The sequence below is a fragment of the Schistocerca gregaria genome, chromosome 4, assembly GCF_023897955.1.
Source record: "Schistocerca gregaria isolate iqSchGreg1 chromosome 4, iqSchGreg1.2, whole genome shotgun sequence".
NCBI lineage: Eukaryota > Metazoa > Arthropoda > Insecta > Orthoptera > Acrididae > Schistocerca > Schistocerca gregaria.
This window is the reverse complement of record NC_064923.1, coordinates 512,772,005-512,798,293: the sequence shown is the minus strand read 5'-3', so window position 1 is coordinate 512,798,293 and position 26,289 is coordinate 512,772,005. Positions and strand designations below refer to the sequence as shown.

Sequence of the window (26,289 nt, the reverse complement as noted above, 5' to 3'; positions counted from 1 at the left end):
TCTAGTGCATTTTCAATGATATGGACCCAGCTCCACAGTCTTAAAATGTTCTCGGCTATCATCTTCATTTGCTCCTCCATAGTGCAAAGAGTCATCTTTCTGAAAGTTGATCTCTGTTCATATCAAGTCTGCTAGTCATCAATAATACCACCATTTTGATAGCTGCTGTCCCTTCTGGAAAAAAAAATCTTGCTTCCATACAGTTGGCCACTTGTGGATGGTGCATCTGCAATGATGAGCACTTAACTTGCCCAGTATGCTGAAGGTCAAGATCTAGGTGCAATACCTATTCTACACAACCACCCAGCACATTCTATTCTACATTTACATCTCTTCTACCTCTGCTAGTCATTCCTTTCCCTATTTCACATGCAAAAATAACTGTCTATATGCTATAATTCCTCTACATAGCCTAATTCCTCTTACCTGGTTTTTTTTTTTTAATTCTTTTTTTTTTAGTCCACCTGCAAGATGTACATTGACGGTGGTAGAATAATTCTGCAGTCAACCACAAAAGCTGTTTCTCTAAACATTATCAATAGTGTTTCATAAAAAGAACATTGTCTTGTCTGCAGGAATTCCTATCTGAGTTCAGGGAGCATCTTTGTAATACTCATGTGCACATTGAACCTACAACAGCAAATCTAGCGGCATGCCTCTAAGTTGCTTCAATGTTTTCCTTTAATCTGACCTGATGGTGATCCCAAACACTCAAGCAGTACTCAGAGATGGGACTCAGAATTCTGTATGTGGTCTCCTTTATAAATGAGCTACACTTTCCAAAAATTCTCCCAATTAACCAAAGTTGACCATTTACCTTCCCAACTATAGGCACAGTATTTAGTCAACATGACGGTGTCAAGCAGTACACATCTGATACTGTTTTCAAACATTACAGGATTGTTTTTCCTTCTCACCTGCATTAACTTACATTTTTATTCATATAGAGTAAGCTAGCATTCATCTCACCAAACAGAAATCCCATCTAATTCATTCTGTATCCTCCTACAGTCACTTAAAGACAACACTTTCCCGTACACTACAACATCATCAGCAAAAAGTCACAAGCTGCTGCTCACCATATCCTTCAGATCATTAATGTATATAACAAACACAAACAGTCCTATCACATTTCCCTGGTGCATCCTGCCGATACCTGTGTGTCAGATGGAAACCTTCCTGTTGCAGTCATATTGTGCCCCATCAGGTGCCAGGCCACCTGTGAAAGCAGTCCTATCAAAAACCAATTCTGCTGTAACTTTTCCACAGCCTTTTATGTGGGCATGACCATCAGCCAACTGTGTATCCAAATGAACAGCCACTGGCTAATTGTGGCCAAGAGCAAAGTTAAAATAGTGGCAGGCTCGGAAAAGGTACTCTGTATATAGGAAAAAAATCAAATTTATGCATAAAGAAATGTATGTAAATATTACAGGAGACAGGTAACAACTCACTGAATAGTAGGGGCACTGAGTTGTCAACAGTCACACAGACAAGGCTGGAAACAAGTTACAACATAAAACTACTCAGGAAGCCTGTAACCATGATATAACATTTGAAAGCACTTCTGACACTGTTGAATAGGTCAGTTGAAATAAACTGGTCATTTGTTGCTCCAAAATTTATACTGACACATTTTGGGTATAGCCCATCTTCAGAATGTGTGGCAAATGAAATGCAATGTCTTAAGCCAAAGCATAACTTACAAAGTCCTTCAGTGTAAAGGTACTGAAAGCATTATAAAATATACAAGGTAAAATAATTATACCAAAGAAAAATTTTCCTCCATACAAAGTATAATGTGATGTATGCTTCCTCACCATTTGTGTTTCAAAACCAAGGTATCAAAATATGCCACCAGGTGGCATTGCTGTATGGATACTGTGGCATCACTAGTGTGCGCAAAAATAAATGAACAACTTGATAATACAATACTATTGAAAATTTGTAAGAAATAGGAAGAAAGACGTATACGTAAAACTAAATAAAATAATTCAAAATTGCAATACAGTGATTCAAACTAAATACAATAATTCAAAATTATATACACAAAAGTGCATTAAGCTTCACGTAGTTCATTAGGGAGAGAAAGGATAACAGGAGAGGTAAAAAGGGGGTGCTGCATATTGCGGCAGTAACAAACCAATCACAATTCAAAAATCATGTAAAAACCAAATTATCTAAAGCAACACACTATGTACTAGATAAAATACACAACCCAAGTGGGCTAGTGGATAAAGCGAGACATCAGGAATGGAGAAGAAGCATCTTTATTACACAGAACGGTGCTACTGCACTGACAAAATATTTATTACATCACTGAATTAACTAGTAAACAAGGAATCCACAAGCAGTATAATGCTTTTACAAGTAACATTAAACATTATTAATATGAATATAATAGAGGGAAACATTCCACATGGGAAAAATATATCTAAAAACAAAGATGATGTGACTTACCAAACAAAAGTGCTGGCAGGTTGATAGACACACAACCAAACACAAACATACACACAAAATTCAAGCTTTCGCAACAAACCATTGCTTCATCAGGAAAGAGGGAAGGAGAGGAAAAGACGAAAGGATGTGGGTTTTAAGGGAGAGGGTAAGGAGTCATTCCAATCCCAGGAACGGAATGACTTACCTTAGGGGGAAAAAAGGACAGGTATACACTCGCGCGCACACACACACACACACACACACACACACACACACACACACACACACACATATATCCATCCGCACATACACAGACACAAGCAGACATTTGTAAAGGCAAAGAGTTTGGGCAGAGATGTCAGTCGAGGAGGAAGTACAGAGGCAAAGATGTTGTTGAAAGACAGGTGAGGTATGAGCGGCGGCAACTTGAAATTAGTAGAGGTTGAGGCCTGGCGGATAACGAGAAGAGAGGATATACTGAAGGGCAAGTTCCCATCTCCGGAGTTCTGACAGGTTGGTGTAGTGGGAAGTATACAGATGACCCGGACAGTGTAACACTGTGCCAAGATGTGCTGGCTGTGCACCAAGGCATGTTTAGCCACAGGGTGATCCTCATTACCAACTAACACAGTCTTTTTCACTATGGTTTAGTTGCTTTTTAAACAAGTATGTCAGTAATTTTATGTTTATTTAATTTTAATTTGTCAGCTTTGATCATGATGTTACTTCATTTTGTTACTGTGTGGCTTTTTAAGTATATGTGCTGGTGTTCAAAGAACCGATTGTTTCTACAAGTGTTTGGACATTACATTGTAGTACTTTGTCTCTTATTCCTGTTGGGTTATTGACATTGTATCCCGTACCTCTGTGATCTGCATGACCTTTTGTTAACCTATTTGTATGTACTTGTAAATTTTGTATTGTGTTTTTACTTCATTGATGTAACTATGTTTAATGTAGCTTTTAAAAGCTTATACTTCTTATAGATTCCTAGCTGACTAGGTAATTCAGTGATATATTAAATATTTTGTTAATACAGTGTCGCCATTTATGTAATAAATATGCTTCTTACCTGTACCCAATGTATCCCTTTATCCACTAGCCCACTTGGGTGTGTACTTTATCTATCATATTTTATGGGGCATAAGATACTGTGGACAGTATCACACACCATCATTTTTAAGCATTTTCAATAACATTTTTAACAGTTTTATTATTAGATCGCAAAGCCAGGCAAAAAAATCTTAGTTTATAAAGCTGAACTGACTTTTAAAATCCCTGAAAATCATTATTTGTACTATCTTCTTCTTCTTCTTCTTCTTCCTCCTCCTCTTCCTCCTCCTCCTTGTTGTCGTCATCATTTTCCTCTTCATCTATAAGATGGTCTTCACTGCCATCAAGAGTGTTACTTATGCCACACTTCTTGAAAGATTTAACAATAATGTCTTGTCTCATTCTAGACCACAACTGTTTTATCAACTGACACACTTGTTGATTGTAGTTCATTTTTAAATCTCCCTCCAGTATGAATTCATGTTGGGTTTCATCCATCATCCATTTGTTCCATTTCTCTTTTATATACAATTTAAATGGTTTATTTATTGAGACATCAAGAGTTTGCAATTGTGAAGTAAGTCCTCCCAGAATAACAGCAAACTCTGTATTTCCCAGTCTCAATTTCTCTTTCACAGAAATTTTCAAATGGCTACTAGATTTATCTAGCACAAGAAGAGAACTCTTCTTCAATAAAGCACCTGTCCTTCTCTCCCACCCTCTGTTAATCCCTAATTTTATACCACCCTTGTCCATCCAACTCTTGTCATGTACATGAACAACAATACAACAATATTTCCGATGATTTAGGCATTGTTTTGTGCTTGAAAATTATCATTGGATTAAGTTTAGTACCATCAGTACAACATGAAAGGGAAACATTTTAGTGTATTTTTTCATGTCCACTTTTATACATACACTTTTAGCGTGTTTCATGGCAATAGTTCTGTTACCCAGAAAATCAAATCTGACTTTGGCACAGAAAGGGGTAAATTATGCTGCCACAAAAGTCTTTGGGCACCTACCAAACAGCATCAAAAGCCTGACAGATAGCCATCTAACATTTAAAAATAAATTAAAAGAATTTCTAGATGACAACTCCTTCTACTCATTGGCTGAATTTTTAGATATAAACTAAGTAAAAAAAAAAAAAAAAACTTAATCATTAGTGTCATGCAATATTTTGTGTAATGTAATTTCTTGTACAGACATCTTTTGTTAACCTGACACGTTCCACATCATTACGAAGTGTCGTATTCATGATCTATGGAACAAGTATTAATCTAATCTAATCTAATCTAGAAGAGTTTTGTCCGTAGTCACTTTTTGGCTTAGTTCCACAATGGTTTTCTTTCAGTGTTGAATAATAAGATGATGGAAAGATAATATTTTGTCTTTATGTGCTTATGGCATTTGCTGTTTTTTTTTTTTTTTTTTTTTCCCCCATGCTAAGTCCCTGATGCTTCATAAACCTGTAGCGCCAACCAACTCCATCCTTGATAACGTCTTCTAAGTTCCATTGTAACACTAATGAGGGTGTATTTGAATCATTTTTGCATTAATTCCAATGACTTTTGATGATGTCCTTGAATCCATTTCAATATGTCATCTTCTAGTTTTGGCCATTTTGCATTCAATTCTCTATTTGCACATTTAGTCTTCCTCATTTTTTTTTTTAATTCATCTTTACTAGCCCACCAATTGCAAATGGTTCTTTCTGTTGGTGGAGGGTCAAAATGCCACTCAGCTGCTTTGTTTCCATGTTTTTCTGAATGTGCTACTACTTTCAATTTATAGCTCACATACCTTTGGTTTTTCTATTATGAAACTGACTGTTAACAAAAATATTGTACTATTACTGATAATACAAATCACTTCCAATTCAAGTTCATGGCACTGTAGACAACAATGATGCATCATATGCTAGTCAGTGTTCTCAGTGTGTGATGGTGGGATGGGAAGCAGACAGTGTTAGCAAGCTTGTGAATCCACGCAATTCATGTTCTCTGCATTGGTACACTGCTGCTGCCCGTTGAATCCAGTGTTGCCTGATAGGGAGAGGTTTTCCATGTCGTCGGATATGTGACAATTTTTAAGACCGGTGGAAATTTTAAATCAATCACTGGATATTTTTGTATTAATTTCAATAAGATGGACCCTAATTATGGAGGAAAATTTTCAAAGAAAAAAGTGTGTCCTATAGTCTGTAAAATATGGTAGTACTTTTGATGGTTTTGTTGCTTTGCATTATTTCAAACAACCTATTTAGCAGTAAGCCGAAGTGGCAAGAGACAAAACTTTGTCAGCTTTGAGACAAATCCTTTCTTGACCAAAGGTACATGTACACTCATGCTCACATAAATTAAGGATAATTGCAGAATATGGTGCCACACAATGTGGCACTACATAAAACTGGTGCTAATAGCATGAGCACTAGGGAACACTCATGACACAGATCTGTAAGTCCACAGCATTGGTGATAAGTTGAGAAAACTGTCCCGAAACACATGTCCCACGAAACCCCACTGTTTCCTGTGCATGTACCCTGACATCAATATGGAATATGATCACCATGCACACATACACAGGCCGCACAATGGGTTGACATACTCTGGATCAGGTGGTCAAGCAGCTGCTGGGGTATAGCTTCCCATTCTTGCACCAGTGCCTGTCGAGGTTCCTGAAGTGTCATAGGGGTTAGAAGATGTGCAGCGATACGTCGACCAAGAGCATCCCAGATGTGCTTAATAGAGTTTAGGTCTGGAGACCAGGCAGGCCGCTCCATTTGCCTGGTATCATCTGTTTCAAGGTACTCCTCTAGGATGGCAGCTCGGTGGGGTCATGTGTTATCATCCATCAGCAGGAACGTGGGACCCACTACACCCCTGAAAAGGCAGACCTACTGGTGACCTGTTACAGTTCCTCTGTCATAGACATGCAGGGGTGTACGTGCACCAATCATAATGCCACCCCACACCATCAAACCACAGCCTCCATACAGGTCCCTTTCAAGAACATTAAGGAGTTACTGTCTGGTTCCTGGTTCACGCCAGATGAAAACCCGGTGAGAATCCCTGTTCAGACTGTACCTGGACTTGTCCGTGAACAGAACCTGGGCCCACTGTTCGAATGACCATGTATTGTGTTCTTGACACCAGGCTTTACAGGCTCTCCTGTGACCAGGGGCCAGTGGAATACACATTGCAGGTCCCCAGCTAAATAAACCATGTCTGTTCAGTCATCTGTAGACTGTGTATCTGGAGACAACTGTTCCAGTGGCTGCAGTGAAGTCCTGAGCAATGCTATCTGTAGTACTCCGTGACTGATGGTGAGATATTGGTATTCTTGTGGTGTTGAACACTGTGGACATCCCGTACTGTAGCACCTGGACACGTTTCCTGTCTGCTGGAATCGTTGCCATAATCGTGAGATCACACTTTGTGGCACACAGAGGGCCTGTGCTGCGACCTGCTGTGTTTGACCAGCCTCCAGTCGCCCTAGTATTCTACCCATCACAACGTCATCAATATGTGTTCTTTGAGCCATTTTCAACACACAGTCACCATTAGCATGTCTGAAAACGTCTGCACACTTACTCTGACATGCACCAACACACCTCTACATATGTGGACTGCTGCCAGTGCCACCATGCAACAACCGCAGGTCAAATCCACTGCGTGGTCATACCCCAAGGTGATTTAAAGCCGCAAACCGCACACCAGAGCATTGTTTCACCATGTATCAGCATTATCCTTGATTTATGAGCATGAGTGTAAATCAGTGCACAAGCACAAGAACAAGTGCACACACACACACACACACACACACACACACACACCTGTACAACTACACTGTGCCAGCTCACTACACATTGCCAGGGTACTTTTTCTGTAGACAGACTTGGGAGGGGGGGGGGGGGGGGGGGATGAAATGGGTGGGGAGAGAGTGAAGTGGGGAGTATGAGGAAGAAGTGGGGGAGGGTGGCTGATGGCTCTGAATGAAGTAACAAGTATACAAGGAGGGAGAGACAGCAGGTGTGTGGGATAGGAACGTGACGCAGAGGCACCGGAATCTGTTAGTTCATGCAGGATTTGTTGACGGTGATGTAAGTGAGAGAATTAGCAGGGAGTGACAGAATAGAGAAATGGGAGGTGGTGGTGAAGAGGGCGTGAGTGCAGGAGGTTATTGGAGATTGAGCCCAGGAGGATTCAGGAATGAAAGACGAGTTTGAAGATGTTTCAGAAAAGCTGTTGCTGCGGAAAAGGGTCCAGATAGTGCAAGCTGTGAATCAGCTTGTGAAACTGAGTATGTTAGGCTCAGCAGTGTGTTCCATCCACTGGTTGGTCATTTCTGCTTCTGGCTACAGGTACTGTGGCCATTCATTTTGGTGGACAGTTGATTGGTGGTCATTCCCACATAAAATCCTGTGCAGCAATTGCAGCAGGGTCTGTATATGGTGTGGCTATTTTCACAGGTGACCCTGCCTTTGTTGAGGTAGGATAAGCCTGTCACTGGACAAGAGTAGGTTCTGCTGGCTGGTGAAATGGACAGGTCTTGCATCTGTAGCTTCTTCAGGGATACAACCCATGTTTCAGGACGTTGGGAGTAGATGCAGCATGGGGTTGGACTAGGATATTTTGTAGATTATTTGGTTAGCAGAATACCTCTTTAGGTAACATGGCAAGGACTGCAGGGAGGATGTCCCTCATTGTTTGTTACGATGGTAGATGGTTTAAGCCCTGGCAAAGAATATAGTTCAGTTGCCTAAGTCCAGGATTATATTGGATGATGAGGAAGTTATTACTTTGCAGCTGATTGTTGGAGGCAGTGGGAGGGTTAGGGCATTTGAGGAAATGGCATGGTAAATCTGTTTGTGGACTATGTAGCACTCTGTCTTAAGGCCACAAGTGGCCCATCGGGACCATCCAACCACCTTGTCATCCTCAGTTGAGGATGCAGATAGGAGGGGTGTGTGGTCAGCCCACAGCTCTCCCAGTCGTTATGATGGTCTTCTTTGACCGGAGCCGCTACTATTCAGTCGAGTAGCTCCTCAGTTGGCATCACGAGGCTGAGTGCACCCCGAAAAATGGCAACAGCGCATGGCGGCCCGGATGGTACCCATCCAAGTGCTGGCCACACCTGACAGCGCTTAACTTCGGTGATCTGATGGGAACCAGTGTATCCACTGTGGCAAGGCTGTTGTCTGTTTCTGGACTAGGTTTGGGGAATAGTTCCTATCTGTGAAAGCCTTAATGACACCTTCAGCATATTGGGCAAGTATGGTCACCCCATATTGGAGACGGGTGACCACACTATATGAGAGTGATTTTTGTGATGTGCAAAGGATGACAACGGTCAGATTGCAGGTACTGTTGATTGTTAGTGGGCTTGATGTGGATATAAATGTGGATGGATCCATCAGAGAGCTGGAAGTCAATGTCAAGGAAAAGGGCACATTGGACTGAGGAGGACCAGGTGAAGCAAGTGGGTGAGAAAGAATTGAGGCATTGAAGATATGAGACTAGAGTGTCTAGACCCTGCATCTGGATAATGAACCTGAACCGGGTGAGGGACTTGGAATTTTTGGAGGCCATGAAGACTTCCTGTAGATGACTTGTTAACAGATTAGCATGGGAGGGTACCCAAGACTGTGCTGTGGACTGTAACCCCTGCACTCACACCATCTTCGCCACAGTTTCCCTTTCCTCTATTATGTTGCTCCCTCCAAATCCACTCCCTCACAACACTGCACATCGCTGCACAAACTAACTGGTTTTTGTGGGAGTGTGTCACATTGATGTACTATTCATCTTCCGCCTGTCCCTCCCATATTCCTATCTCATCCACCTGCTGCCTCCCTCCATGCCATCATCCATCATTACCCAACCCTCCCTCCCCACTCACCACTTTTTTTCTCTTCTCACACACTCCATACAACACAACCCCCCCACCCGCATTCTACCTGCTGGATTCGTGTAATCAGCAGTGTCAGGGAGAGAACAGAAGCTTTCCAAATGTGATTCAGTACAAGAATGCTGAATATTTGATGGGTATATTCAATAATTGATGAAGTGGTACTGAAGTGAATTGGGCAGAAAAAAAAAATGTGTGGTACAATTTGAGTAAAAGACAGGACTGCTAAGGCACATCAAGAGGCACCAAGAAATAGTCAATTAGTTAATAGTGGGAAAGGAGGAGGGGAATGGAAGTTGTAAACAGAGATCAGACTAGAATGGTGTGCTTCATCAAAGCAGCCTTCAGGCTGGACACAATAGCTGCTGCTGCTGCCGCCAATAGTACTATTTATTTATTTGTTTGTTTATTTGCTATTTTCTTTTAGCCTGTTACCTAGATACAAGAACAGACCAAATGTTGCACAGGAATTAGAATATATGAAAATAACAGTTAATATTTTAATATAACTTCAGATGAGTTAATATGCCTAAGCATTGTGATGTTTAAGGGAAAAAATTAGTAAAATATCTATTTAAAAACAAAATATAAATAATTTTAAAAATCTATAACTAACCTTTGTGCATCTGGCAGACGGATACATGTTCATCCAGAATCCAGAGGACACATGATGTTGATCTGCTGTACTATGCTATATTGCTACATCACAAATTTTGTAATTTCAGACTAGACTATACTACACAAGAATATACTACAGAGCATTACGTTACACTGCTGTACTGGCATCAGAATGAAACCAGATTTCCTCATAGTCTGAATAGTTAGCCCCTGGAGCACTGAGGCACAACTCAGCATTCATAGGGACTGTGCTACAAGTGTCAGCCAAGATGAAGAGATTTGCAAGATGGCTGTCAGGGTCCCAGGAATTCCGTCCTAGTCATTACTGAGGCTCATCTCCAGAAGGGTGTTGTAGGTGGATGTTCTGCCATGGTGTCTCTCTTTGCCATGATGTGTGGCCTCTTCTTGGTTCACTCTTGCCCTTGTAGGTTTGCAGTTTATAAGCAGATACTTTAGCTGTCAGAAAGTTCATCTTATGCCAAAACTCCCCATTTCTTATTGTGTTGTGGGTTACTGTATTGCCAAACATGTTCTTTTCCTGGTCTGTAATAGCTTGTCTAATGACACTGTACCAGGGACGTGATCCACGTACTGATTGCTCCACATTCTGTGGTGTATTTTTTCAGTAAGTAGGTGAGATATGGACCGTCTCCCAACAGTTATAGCTTTCTTGCTTGCAAGGAATTATGACATTCTTAATCTTTCTTTTACATTAGAAAGCAAATGTTAGGTTCACCTCCCTGTTCTGCCCTGTCCCAGATTTCTTGCCACTCTCTGTCAATCCATGCCTTCATTTCCTTGAATCCAGTATCTCCTTTAATTTACCATATTTTCCCTTCACTTGAGCCAGTATTTGCATCTCCCTTCCTTACTGCTGGCCCTGTGGTAAGCCTATTATTATCAGCAATGCCCCAGTAGGTGTTCTAGATGCGCCCATTAGGTGCAAGAGTAGACATCTCACTGCTCACAGAAGGGGTTGTGCTGTCTTTACCTTTCTGGCTCAGTATTATCTTACCACTCTTCGGTAGGTGAAGGTAATTTGAAATGAAATAAGTGTTCAGTGAGTTGATTTATTGTTCCAAAACACACAGGATTACTCTCCTAGCAAATTCTGTATCATGTACTCAACTATCCACTATTCAAGATCATAATTAGAAGTGAATAAGCCACAGTTTACCCCTTTCAGTAAATAAATTTAAGTTTACTTGCCTTTCAAAAGAAATATTGTATTTGCACCACACTCAGTCGGCAGGGTTTGCTATGAACACCTGAATTCAAGTTAAAGTTCACTAATTATTTTATTATTATTATTGGAGCTCCATAAGTTTTACACTGTGCCTTCTGCACCTGACAGTAAATCATAAAGGAACTTAAGGGTTTTAGTGTTGTAGGACTGCTGAATCCAGTGATTCACACTATAACACATGTAATAAGCACTATTTTATTACTCAGAAGCACACATATACAGTTATATACCTTCTTAATTCTCTGTGCATGTGTGTACACTTTCTTGCGTGACCACAGACTACCGCAAAGAGCTTCCCAAAACAAAGATATTACACGCGACTTGGTCGATAGTCTCCACATCACCCCCTCCCCCCTCCTCTCTAGAGTGTGGAGCAAAAAACATAAGGTGGGAGGGGGGGAGAGTGTTTAAACTGGAACCATACCTTACATTACATTAGTAACTGAAGTACTCGAGCCAGCAAGGGGGCCGGATGGTCCTGTCTGACTGGCTGAATCCTCGTACAGTTGTCGTGGGATCCAGGGAGGGGTTTTGAGGAGCCAGGGTAGTGGACCTGAATACCTGTTGTGGTACATAGTACTTTTACCATTGCTGGGTCAGTACCAACAGGCAATGAGACAGCCTGGAGAAGATGAATTTGTGTTAAGTTGTCATTGGGGGAGCTGGCTCATTTGTAGAAGATACACACATTATTTGGCTGCATAACAAAAAAAAAAAAAAACACTTTAGAGCTGCAAATAAAATCTGTGTTCACATTCACTACCACTTCCATATACGGGCTGACAGAATCTCCACACGAGTCATTGTTGGCAACCTCACATTTTCCGGGGCTGGCCCCTGATATGTCACTGAATCCTAACAGGGGAGAGGCAAGAGGCTGCCTGTAGGATGGGGAGTCATCACATGCATCACTCTGTATGGAAATGTCATATGCACCTGTAGCACTGTCACATGACGAAATGGGTAACATCACACGTGTGGGAATGGGCATCACTCATCCGCAGACTGTCAGTAGATGCCTCATGCAAGGTCGGTGTATCAGGGGGTCGGGGCTGACTGGGTGGGGTATCGGGCAGTTCTCCCAGAGACCACACCAGTTTGAGGCGGCAGACAGATACCGTTTGAGGTGTGCCGTAAATGAGCCCTTCGAACATGTTGGTACGCCGCGATATGACTCAGTGCGGGCCCAAGTATGGAGGTCTGAGTGCTGGTCGGACTGTCATCGCACACCATGATAGGAGTGCACGACACCAAGTCCTTATGCAGAAATATGGGAGGGAACAAGTGCAGTCGAGGAGGAGGCACGCAAATGTTAGCAGTTAGCTCCTTGACATGCCCGACAAATGTCGAGTCGCAGATTTGATCTGGAGGAAGTGAAGGCTCGACTAGCTCTGCTGGGAGTGTGAGGGGTTCTCCGTACAGTACTTCTGCCAGGGATGCACCAAGGTCATCTTTGTATGCGGTCCGAATGCCAAACATTACCCATGGTGAGGCGTCGGCCCACTCACTTCCGTGGCACATCAGGGAAGTTTTAAGCATTCGGTGCCAGCGTTCAACAAGCCCATTGCTCTAGGGGTGGTATACTGTAGTCCTAAATCATTTCACCCCACTGAGTTCACAAAGCTGTCAGAAGAGGGTGGACTCGAACTGGCGATCCTGGTCAGTGGTGATAGAAACTGGGCAGCCGAAGTGCGAGATCCACATTAATAAAAGGGCTCGGGCCACTGCATCGGCTGTGATAGTAGTGCGAAGAATTACCTCTATCCAGCGGGTAAACCAGTCAATTGCAGACAGTATGTAATGGAAGGGGCCCGAGGGGGGTAAGGGCCCAATGATATCGATGTGTAAGTGCTGTAATCCTCTTTTTGCCACATCGAACGTACCAATGGGGGCCTGTGCATGACGTCCTACTTCCTACTTATGTGCGCTGAGAAGCCACACATGCTCACGCCCAACTGCGACATTGTTTTATCACCCCGGGCCAAATGAAATGTTCAGATACCAGATGTGTGCTGGTGCAAATGCCAGGGTGTGCCAACTTGTGGATACTATTAATAATGGCCCAGCAGAGAGGTGTAGGAATCATCAGACATATGCGTTCTGTTGAAATGTCGCACCAGATGGGTGATGAAAAACCAGGAAGAGTCCTGTTTTAACATCGGAGTGCAATGCGGCAAGTTCAGTATCCTCTGTCTGCAATTTAGGGAGTTCACTGAGGTCCAGTTGTGAAGATAAAACCGACACACGAGATAGAAAATCGGCGACGTCATTGTCTGCCCCTCTGACATAACGTATGTCATCCATAAAGTGACATATGAGGTCCATGTGCCAAAAACGTCTTGGGAATGAGTCCTTGCCTGGGTTATTGAAATTATATATCAATGGTTCATGGTCGGTAAATACCACGAGATGGCGACCTTTGATATCGTCTTGGAAATATTTGATAGCAGTGTAAATAGCAAACAGTTTCCGGTCGAAGATCGCCCATTTATGTTGGGAAGCAGACAGTTTGTGTGAGAAAAATCTGAGCAGCTGTACAACACAACACGCAGGTTGCTGAAGTACGGCTCCCACTGCTGTATCACACACGTCTGTAGTAAGTGAGATGGGAGCATCAGGAATGGGGTGAGCAAGCGTAACGGCCGTCTGTAAGGCTGTCTTTAGGTTATCAAATGTGCAACACATATCTGGAATCCATGTAACTGCCCGAGACCCTGAAGTGTTTTTTTCCTATAAGAGCACCCATCAGTGGAGCTCGTATGTCGGCAGCGAGGGGGATGTGTTTGCGGTAGTAATTTACCGTTGCAAGGAAGCAGTGGAGGCCCTGAAAATTTTTGGGCAAAGGCACCGTACTAATGGCCTTGACCCGTTTGGGTAGGGGGCGGTTGCCGTTGGCAGAAGCCCTGTGGCCCGGAAAAGTGACACTAGTGCGGCGGAGTTGTGACTTAGCATTGTTCACTGTGGCACCGTTTGCTTTTAATTGTTGGAACACTGTATTTAAATGCAGTTCATGCTGCTCAAGGGAGGAAGAAAAAATTAACAAGTTGTCCAGGTAGGCATATGCAAAGTCAAGTTTTCCAACCAATGAGTTGATGAACCGTTACCACGTCTGTGCAGCATTTTTAAGGCCAAATGGCATAAACAAATACTCGAACAACCTGAATGGGATGGTGATAGCAGTTCTTTCAACATCCTCCAGTGCCACTGGCGGTTGGTAGTACACCTTGTTGCAGTTGATTACACTGAAAATTTGTGCCCCTTGCAGTTGGGAAGCAAAGTCTTAAATATTTGGGATGGGATAATTATCTAGAATTGTTCTGGTGTTAAGCGCCTAAGAGTCACCACAGAGGTGGAAAGTGCCATCTTTCTAGGGCACCAAATAAATGGGTGATGAGCAACTTCTAGAAGAAGGGCAAATAGTTTTACTATCTAAAAGTTCCTGAATAATAGCTTTGGCGTGTTTAAGTTTTTCCGGATTTAAACACCTAGCCTTTGCACTTACCGGTGGACCTTCTGTGGTATTGATTCTGTGGACAGTACCTTTGCTGATCGCGAACACTGATGGGGATGATGGACCCACACCTGATGGACTATGACTAACCTGTAATGCACACGCATGTGTGTCCCAGACTGGCAGGTCAGCAGCAGTGGCCATGATTCGCTGGTAGTCCTTGTCGTAGAGCTCGGTGGGGTACTTGGTAGTGTTACAGGCACAGATTCTGTCCAGCAGTAGTAATGTCACGTGGCATTGACGGCAGGTGGGAGGAAGCGGTGCCCGGGGTGAGGGGACGTGGCTGTTTGTGACAGCTGGGCAACCTGCTTACGAGTGTCTGTGAACTTGGCTTGCATGGCAGCGATGCATAAATGGAGGGCTTCATTGGTGTCCCGAAGTTCGTCGTTGTGTGATCCAAGAGAGAGCACTGCAACAGCGGTTTTAGCTAGCTCACACAATAGAGTGGCGCACTCGGATTAGAGGGAAGAGATACCTGTACCAGTGGTACGGTCTATCGAGTTAAAGGTTAGTGTACCTCGTTATAGGTTAGGTGACAGTGTGTGTGCTAAGAGAATATCTACCCCAAGCACAGGTTCATCCACCTCCATGATAACAAGAGTCCACTGTACGGAGGTATTAATGTCCTGAAGTTTAAGGCTTAAATTAGTTACTCCATGAGATTGGATCAGGAACTTAGTGGCAGCTCGAAGTGGGGGGCAAGGCTGACGCTCGAATTTAATACCTGCAGACAAAGGTATTGCACTAACCTCTCGGCCCCTGTATCGACTAGAAGTGAAAGGCAAGACACTGGGTCTTTCACGTACAAGTGTCCTTGCCCATGAGTAGAAGAAGTATTATGTGATAGGAGTCTGTGCGATGCAACGCAGCCCGCAGTGTCTGAATTGGGTCGCATTATTAGTTTGGGAACACGCATGGAGAATAACATTTCTTAGCCGCGCCGCCAAAGCTGGAATGGAAATAACACTAATGTGGACAGCACGTGGTGTCATCCATCGTGCTGGCTGAGGTCGAAGTGGCAGTGGAGGGGTTCTTGTTTGTAGGTTTCTCCGACGGCTGTGTTGCAATAGTACTGGTAGGAGAGGAGTTACGGTGGTGCCTGCCAGGCGGTGTTGGGCCCACTCACATGCACGGAGCAAGTTGTGCGCACTCTGTACTGCACGATGGAAGCTGCCGCACAGGTGTGCCAACTCCTGAGACTGGAGGAAGTTTGAGCAACCAGATGGACCAAAGTGTAACATCTGGCATGTGATGTGTGTCTCTCATGGCGTGGAGATGACACCAGAGCTGCAACGGGGATCTGGAACCCAGCCACTTTTGATTGATGAGGTGGATAGCTTCCTCTGTTGATGTGGATAGTCGCTCAAGGATAGTGCGTCGGGCGAACGCATATTTGTCCATCATGGGGGCCGAAGCCACAGTATCGCAGATCAGGTCCAGTTCATCATGGAGGTGACATAGTAAGCAAAGGAACTTCGAATTGTAATAGGCAACACTGTGTTGCTGCAGGACGTGGTCGACCAGGGCAGATCATGTGCGTGGGTAGTCCTTGCGAAGGTGTGGTAGCTTTGACCAGTGGATGGGGAAGTCTTGACATAAATGTTTATCAGAAATTGTCACTCACTGTCCATAGTTCTGCTGTGTAATTGGCTCGGGTGCAGTAGCAGTGCAGCAGCTTCTGACACTGTCAGTGACACGCAGCATGGTAGGCGCGGCTGGCTCGACCTTGGTAGAGAAATCAACAAATTGGGTGTTCGATGGAGTAACGCCAACAGGCATAGAATGGACCTGTGCAGTAGAGTCGACCATAGTCGACCGATGTGCAGAGAACGACGGAGTATAGTTTCCGAGTCCCTCCCCTACAGGTGCATTAAAATTGTTAAAATCACCTAATGTTTGTGGAACACATGCGGTAGACGTGGCAGGAACAGCATGTGCCGTCAGAAACACTCATAAAGCGGACGGTGGTAGTACGGGAGGGGGGGGGGGGGTAGAGGGGGTTGGTGCTAAATCTGGAGTTCCAGGATAAACAAGAAATTTCCCGTCTTAAGCGCTTGATTTGTACCGCCACTGATTCAGGTGGAAAGTTCACACTGGCTTTTGGGAAACCTGTAAACATAGTCACTGGGGTTTGAGCACATTGTGTCGGCCGTTGTTGAGCACTCGGAACACATGGAAAGTTCATATTCAACGTGAAATGTTTGCATTCAAAATTTTGTGCATGAAAAACGTTCTGTTGGTACAGAATACTGCCACACAACTGCTGACTCACGTACGGTAACAGAAAGTTATTGTTCGTACCTGATGCCGGCACACGTGGCTGTGGGAATGTAGAAGCACTGTCCTGTTGAGTACAGCTAGTCGGTGTGTTCGGAACTGAATCAAACTATTGCAAACACAAGGTGGATAGTTGGAAAACCATGCCGAAGTGTCTATTGAAAAACTTTGTTGGCACATGTACGGTGTAGCGGGCAGCAAGCGATCCATTGTGTACCACTCGACCGTACGAGAGTTCGTTGTAGCACTCACAAACAAAATTCAGGGTCACCAGTATGGGTTTTAGTGTTGTAGGACTTAGTGTGTAGGACTGCAGAATCCAATATGCACACTACACCACATGTAATAAACACTATTTAGTGTGTAGGACTGCAGAATCCAATATGCACACTACACCACATGTAATAAACACTATTTGATTACTCAGAAGCACACATATACAGCTATATGCATTCTTGATTCTCTGTGCATGTGTGTACACTTTCATGTGTGACCACAGACTACCACAAAAAGCTTGTCAAAACAAAGATGTTACACGTGACTTGGTCAATAGCCGCCACAAACTAAATAATGGGTGAGTAATGAAACTTAACCACAATTTGTTCTCACATGATTGAAATGCTTCCTTACAGCTCATGCATGACTTGACTGCCTACTACCTATCTCCAACTTTTGTGTGCAGATCATGTATCATCATTACTTTTCAATAGTGTCCATCATCAGAAGAGCCACATCCCAAGTTATGAGAGTCAGTTCCTTTCAGTAAGAGTTGCATCAGCACAAATAGCACCAGGGGCTGAGATACTGTACCCTTACACCACTTCTGTAACTACATACCTCACTCAGCAGATTTCTGAATGTTCATATTTACACCAATTGTGCTATTGTTTGTAGCAAACATTTTGCCCTGAATGAAAAAATGAAAGATGGAAATTGTGATACCTCACAGTAAAGCATCACAAACATTGCATAATGCTATATCTTGTTTGCTCCTTTTCTATTCACTTAATATAAAAAGTTAATACATCCAGAACTCTTGTTAAAAAATCTCTTAATTTCAGGACATAGCAAAGTTCATGGATGAAGCAGAATATGGTGTTGTGTATGTTAGCTTTGGTTCCCTACTGAAAATAGATGCTTTGCCAGATGAAAAACGTGATGCAATGGTCCACGCATTTGCACGTCTCAAACAGCGTGTACTTTGGCGATGGTCATCTGAATTGTATGAACGTCCAGCAAATCTCATGACAAAATCTTGGATACCTCAGTTTGATGTACTCAGTAAGTTTTCAATTGGAAATAATATTCTTCAGTTAATATGTTATTTATTTATATTAAATACAAATTTGAATAGTAGTTACTTACCAATCACAGAAACTAAGTTAGAGCAGCAGCTTACGGAAATTTTGAGTTTTCAAAATCTAGCATCTCTTCATCATGAGATGAATGGAAAAGAAGGAACACACAGGAATCACAATATTCTGTTATGTGTATCTCTTATAAATTTATCAGTACATAGAGTTGATTCTTTTCTTTGCTATTCCTGTAACTTCGGGCACAGATTATTCAGAGCACAAAACCTCAAACCACATTATGTAATTGGCTTTTGATTATAGTGATGTTTCTTCAGTGGTGATATAATGAAGACTTTCTATATTTATGTAACCCATGTGGACAATGGACCTTGCCAAGGTGGGGTCGCTTGCAGGCCTCACCAAATAGCTGTACTTAGGTGCAACCAGAACAGAGGGATGCCTGTGGAAAGACCACACTAACCTACTGATTCTGGAGAGGGCAGCAGCCTTTTTAGTAGTTGTAGAAGTAATAACATAGATGACAGGTTGATCTGGCCTTGTAACATTAGGCAACATGGCCTTGATGTGCCATTGCTGTGAATAGCTGAAAGCAACAGGAAAATACAACTCTCATTTTCCTTGAGGGTATGGTGCTCTACTATATGGTTAAATGATGATGGAACCCTCTTTGATAAAATATTCTGAAGGTAAAATAGTCCCCTATTAGGATCTCCAGCTGGTGACCATCTTACAGGAAAACATCACCAACTTGACCTCATATTTTAAGGAGAACAAAACCATACTTGCAAGATATCAGTCCCAGCAACCAGCTCCATGTGAAAACTAGGGCCATAATTCTGAGGGTACACAGTTATGAGCATTGGAAGTACAGTTTTCAAAATTTTGCACCCACTGGTTGTTTGGCTCTCTCCACACCATTGCTGCCAATGAATGCCCATGAGAGAAGTACTGTACAGTGAAGTGACAGCCAGTTCCCTCCTATTCGCACAATGTTGAAGGCAAGGGAAGAGAGGTGGTCAGTGGACACATTAACATGTTTTGAAATCATGTTTGAGAATATCTAATTTTACATGACAAAGAGTAAGTAATATGGGTATGTAATATGTCAGCCTACACACAAATAATGTAAAATTATTTTAATGATATTCTTATATGGATATTTTGCAGCTATATATACGTCTCAGAATCAAAATTAATAAACTTAAGCACTGAAGAAATATTGCAAAATTAAGTTAATGATTTAAACAATGGAATATTCGTGTTGGAATATCAACAATATTATGAAAATGGCATATTGCTACTCACCATAAAGATGATGTGTTGAGCTGCAGACAGTCATGATGAAAATACTGCTACATGTTAGCTTTTGGCCAAAGCCCTCTTCAGAAAAGAGAAATGCTCACACATTCATACGAGCAAGCATACCTCATATACATATGACCACTACCTCTGTCCACTTTGGTCACACTGGAACAGAAAGACATTGAACGGGAGCCAAAATCCAGGGTGGAGTGGGGAAGGGGGAGGGATAGCAGGGTACAGGTGAGGGAAGAGGAATCAGCGCCACCTGGTGGAGCGTGCAGGGTCTAGAGGTGGCAGGACATATATATATATATTGGACACAATAACACTTATATGATTTGATGTCACATCAGTGTATACTTGCATTCCAATTGATGAAACAGTTGTCAGCATCACACGAAGACTAAAACAACAAGGAGGCACATCAGATGCACACATTGATGAAATAGTAGCCATACTGTGGAGCATAAAAGCACAAAATTACTTTGTGTTCGGCAGAGAACTAGAAGAACAAGCTCTTCAGACACATAATAAAACTAAACAAATACAAAGATGTAAACTGGTGCCGTTGTTTCAGTGACATAATATATGCTTGATTTATGAACCACATACACACACAAACAGCTACACAATGAAATAAACAATTTACACCCAAAAATTTATCTCGCATTAGAAACAGAAAAAGGCAACCACTAAATTTTCTAGATCTTAGCATACAAAAGATAAACAACACTCGAGACTTCACTATATTCAGGAAACCAACAACCACCAGCATCACTATTCACAATCAAACCACCCATTGGCCCTCAAGCACACAAGCTTCATATTCATGCTCCACAGACTAAACGGAACACCCATAAGCAAACAGAACTACACACAGAAATTAAACACAATAAAACAAATAGCAGTGCAAAATGGTGATGATACTCATATAAAAGAGAAAGTAAACCAACAAATATGCAGACGGAGAAGGAATGAGCCATCCATGTGCACACTAGACCTTACACAATACAGAACACAACAGACAGACAATGAGCATGTGCGGTGAATAACAGACCAACAACACACATAGGAAACTAAATGGCACTTACTGATCTAAAATAATAGGCAACATACTAACAAAACAGAGACTTCGCATAGGGTACAGAACAGACAGCTCAATATAGAAAATGATCCGAAGATCCAAACACTGGAAACATCCACAGATTCAACTGATCAGGCGTATATAAACTGACCGAACAGTATACATAGGACAAACAAGCAGGAACTATAAAACAAGGTATTTAGGACACCTCAGAGCTCTAAAAAGTAACAGCTCCCACAGCAGATCTGCTGACTACCTAATATCACACATCAATCACCCCAACTGCAGTAGAAGCTGATTTAAAAGTATGAAAATATGTCCATGGCCGCTACCATAAACCAACAATAGAGGAAAGCTTCTGCATACAGAAGGCAGTAGCAGAAGGAAACAGGTTATAAATGAGTACACTACAATATGCAAAGGCACACTATTTAACACAGTAAAGGAGCTTTAGAAAAAGACAGCACAGGAAGTTTAAAACTCACACTCACACTCACACACACACACACACACACACACACACACACACACACACACACACACAAAGAAAGAGAGAGAGAGAGAGGGGGGGGGGGGGGGATAAACAAAATTCGGTGCCATGAAATAAGGCACACATTAAAAACTTTTACAGTATATTTTGGTGAAGTGAAAAGCGCTCATTACAAACAAAATTCTGTAAAATACGTGCAGAGTTTGATTGTACTTCTCAGTAAGTCATGTGAATGCAAAAGAAAAAGGATCTGCCAAAGCAAAATGTAACTAATAGCAGATACATGCGTGAAATATCCTGGCACAACAAAATTACATTGTAAGATTAACTCTCACACCTAATTCACATTACCATCATTTGGTCACAGGTAACACACTACCAGTACATGATAGTATGCTATGTATACATGCATAAGTACATAAGCACTAAGTGTATGAGCATATAATGTAAAATTAAGGTAATAACAAAAAAATTACAAAAGTTATTCTTTAGGCCCTATTTTTGTAGATCAGTTATCAGTTAAAATATGTTCACATTTCACAAATTTTGCTAAAGAAAATCTGTTGATAACCACACAGAGATGTTGAACCATGTTTAGGTCACAAAAAATGTGGTTCTGTTTAATAGGTGGACTTCACATCCAATAATTTAAACTGTGAACACAGCAAATTCAAGAGCATCAAGCACAAATAATGAATATTTATTTTTTCATTATTTGTCTGTCATCAGTAAATATTCTAATGTTGTTGTCCAAATGCACATGATAATTTTATATGAAACCATTACAAGAAAATGGAAGATACAAATATGTACACAAAATAATATAGAAATATAATACACAAAAGACTAAACACATACAACACATAGGTGATGCAATATATAGTAATACAAATATGTACAAAGATATGCTTCTGTTATTAAAAATAATGGTCAGTTCTTCAGTTCTACTCCACCACAATATTATTGCACTTGGCCTCCTGTCACTGATATCAGAAACAAGTGGTGTTATTGCAGTAAACAAGTACAGTGGTGACTAAGGAAAACACATTGCATTGTGAATGATTTCAAGACAGCTGTCCATATAGTATCAAGTAGTTCATTGTGTCCTCATGAAATATAATGACTAAAGCTCGCAATAACGTGACGGAAGTGCCCTCATTCCCATGTTCAATAATACTGTGGTAGATTAATACTGAGCCAGCAAGTCCTTTTGTATAACAGTGGAGCAGTAAAGGTTTTATATCACACAACTGCTGTCTGTTAGATATGTAAATATAATGAAAATGTTTTGGGGAAAAGACAGTGTTTTTAGTTTTTATTTAATGTAAATATTAACAGAAAAATGTTACCAAACAGTGTAGTTACTCACTGCTTAAAAGCATTATTCAAGTAATTTTTTAAAAAAAACTTCTGCTTTAAATTTATTTTCATCTTGAACCTTCTAACATACACTAGAAATAAGTATGAAAGCAAGCATTTATCTGAAATCTTCATGATAGGCTCTGATATGTGAAGCATGCCGGTTTATGTATAGTGAAGGTATTGTTAGTATAGGGTGCAAAAAAAAAAAAAAAGAACCATCCAATTTTTAAAAAATTATAACTATCATGTTATTTGAGATATGTGCATGAGCAATGACTGTTGGAAAGAGCAAACTCTCGAGTTTTACCTGGCACTTCAAAAAGAATCATCCATTTTTTTTTAAATTATAACTATTATTTTATTTGAGGTAAGGTATATGGTCCATTTTTCTTTGCTGTCAACACTGTTACAGGGAGCACATATCTCAATATGCTTGAGAACTTTCTTTTCTACAATAGGAGACTGATTCAAATGACTTCACTTACCAATAGAATGGGGCACTGCCATACTGACATCTGGAAGTGTGGAAATTTTTAAATCAAGGGATTACTGAATGATGGATTAGTCGCACTGGACCAAATGATTCAGCCTTACACTAGTGCCCTCCAAGGGCACCAAACCTGACCATATGTGATTATTTCTTGTGGGGTTAAAAGACTATTTATGTTTCAACAACAGTGAGTGAATTGGGACATGGCATAACAGCAACTGTGGAGAATGTAACTCAAGAATGCTCGCTGCAGTGTGTGAACAATTTGAATACCACATTGACATATGCCGTGCATGTAAAGGGGGGCACGTTGAACAGCTATGAAAAGTTTTGAAAAATGCTTTTTGAGTTTTCTGTCATCAAAAAACAAAATTCATTGTATATGTTTATTAGTTTTAGAAATATAGATGTACCAGATTGGATGATTCTTTCTGATACACCCTGTATTTTATGTTTTCAGAATACGGGTTTTCAGTATATCTGTCAGGGATTGTGAATTATTATCCTGACAGCTCTCTTCTGTAACAAAAAAATTGTTTCAGTTGGCAAGTGGTTGAACCCCAGAATATTATTCCATATGTTACAATAGAAGTATGCTGTCCTGGAACCGTCTGATGTACAAACTTTTGTGATAATGCTAAGAGCAAAACCGATTGAATTGAGTTTCTGCACAAGTTTTATTACATGGTCATTAAAATATAAGTTTTCATCGACATGAATCTCGAGCAACTTATACAGTGCCGATTGCTGTTTTATCTGCGTCGACACTTTTAACATGTTGACTGCCATGTGACCACCAGCAGACACAACAGAGATTTACACCTGATGCAATGCATCCACCAGTGACCACATGCTCCACTCTCTTTAGAATGGTGTATAGTGCAATACTGTGCATTAATTTGTGTTTATGGATTGACAAACTATCAGCATGCAGGAATAATTATGGGCCAGCAACTTCTGTTAATTAATTCAATGAAAAACCAGCCAAAGTCACAAATTTTTTGTATGTTTATTTCATGACTAGTTTTGGGCTGGGACCCATTTTCAGATCATCATAACAGATAATCAAAATGGTATTTCCGAAAATGCAAAAATCATGTCAAAAATTTATGCATATTGTGAAGTGCAAATGAACAGTTACAGTGCTTACAGTTGACATGAGTGTACAGGAAATTGGACACAATATATTGTTCAACATTTTGAACTTTCGTTTTTGAAACTTTATATATTTACAGGGACAGGTGAAAATGTGTGCCCCAACTGGGACTCGAACCCAGGATCTCCTGCTTACATGGCAGACACACTCTCCATATGAGCCACCGAGGGCACAGAGAATAGTGCGACTGCAGTGACTATCTCGGGCATGCCTCCTGCGAGACCCACATTCTCACCTTATATGTCTATGCACTACATTCATAGTGTCCCTACCCAACACACTCATTACTCGTGGAAGGCATTCTTACCAGGTCCCATAAGAGTCGGGTAATATGTGTGCATCCACACAGAAGAAGAAGAAGGTCATGGCCAATAGTGCGAGAGGCATGTATGAGGTACTTCCTGCAGTCGCACTATCCTCTGTGCCCTCAGTGGCTCAGATGGATAGAGCGTCTGCCATGTAAGCAGGAGATCCCAGGTTCGAGTCACGGTGAGGGCACACATTTTTACCTGTCCCCATTGAAATATATCAACACCCATCAGCAGCTGAAGGTATTAATATATAATTCTAAAAATATAGTCGTCTACTCAGAAGTGGGCAGTATGGCTGCTCGTGTGGTTTGAGGTGCCATGTCATGGATTGCGCACCCCTTCCCGCCAGAGGTTTGAGTACTCCCTCGGGTATGGGTGTGTGTGTTGTTCTTAGCATAAGTTAGTTTAAGTTTAAGTAGTGTGTAAATCTAGGGACCGATGACCTCAGCAGTTTGGTCCCATAGGAATTCACACAGATTTGAACATTTTTGTGCAACTGCCAGCTACCAGCAGCAGGCACACGGTGATGGCATGAGCCTCTGCTGTGTCTACCAGTGGCCTTGCAGCAGTCAACATGTTCAGCAATGGCTTCATTTTTGATATCTTCAACCTTCTACAAAACTCTCCTTCACTAAAAGATCAGGTAGCTATATATGCCAAGGGCCTTGCAATTACATGGGGCAACTTAATTATAAACCTACTGGTACCTCATCTACCCCTGCCAACATTTTATGTCTCAAGGATATTTTCTCGCTTTTAATCCTTCTTGTTTGTCTGTCGATCTACCTTCACACTACAAACAGCTTTTGAACATTCTCTGATTTTTCTTGAATTGTGAATTTTATGCTGAATGAAGTTGTTCCATTAACAGAATAAATGTTTTTACAATTTGGCAAATTTTATTTTATAATATTAATATTCTCTACATTTCTGAGAACGATAACCTGGTCTGCATATGTTCCCGGTTTGTCCTCACAGTTCTCCAAATAGCATTTGATTTGTTTTCAGACTGCCATATGTAGCTATCAATAGTCAGAAATTTGCCTGAGCATTTACTTTTCAGTATACCCTCTTGTTGTTCTTAACATCCACACATATTCTAAAGAAAAAGTCTGCTAAACAAGTAACATTCAACCAAACGCCCTTCATGTTAATTCGACAACACACATGCGCACGCCCCCCATGCATGCACACACACACACACACACACACACACACACACACACACACACACACACACACACACAAAAAACCACTGTCTCAGGCTGCCAAGGCCAGACTTCTTGTATGTGACTCAACATCTCCATTACATGGTGAGTAACAACCTATCCTTTTCATAATAGTTTCATTATTCCGTCCTGCATTTTCCATTGTTTGATACATATTATAAAAATTAATTCCGCAGACAGTGTCCACATATGCAGTTAAAAGTGCCTACAAAAGTGTCTCATGGTACCACACATGGTTCAAGAAATATCATAAACACTGAGATACATAACAAAATGCCACATGATGCGTGAAGTTTTAATACACTTATTCTTTGCAGCTAAGAGACTCCTATAGTCAAGCCAACTTGAGGTAATCCAAGTCAACTTGAGGAAATCCCTGACACCTGGCAGCGCTTTTGACAGCTTTCAACTGCAAAGCACAAATAGGTGAAAAAAATCACCATCTATACATCTATGAAGAGATTTTGTCATAGAACTGTTTACAAAATTGTG

The 26,289-nt window shown here is 41.4% G+C and overlaps 1 protein-coding gene across 3 annotated transcripts in view; it reads left to right on the top strand.

The window, feature by feature from the left end:
* LOC126266904 (UDP-glycosyltransferase UGT5-like) overlaps positions 1 to 26,289 on the top strand; it is a 70,056-nt gene that overhangs the window by 30,222 nt on the left and 13,545 nt on the right. For all 3 annotated transcript variants that reach the window (XM_049971580.1, XM_049971581.1, XM_049971579.1), the window contains exon 4: positions 18,119 to 18,338. In XM_049971580.1, coding sequence (XP_049827537.1) covers positions 18,119 to 18,338 — 220 coding nt within the window. The remainder of the gene's footprint in view (positions 1 to 18,118; positions 18,339 to 26,289) is intronic.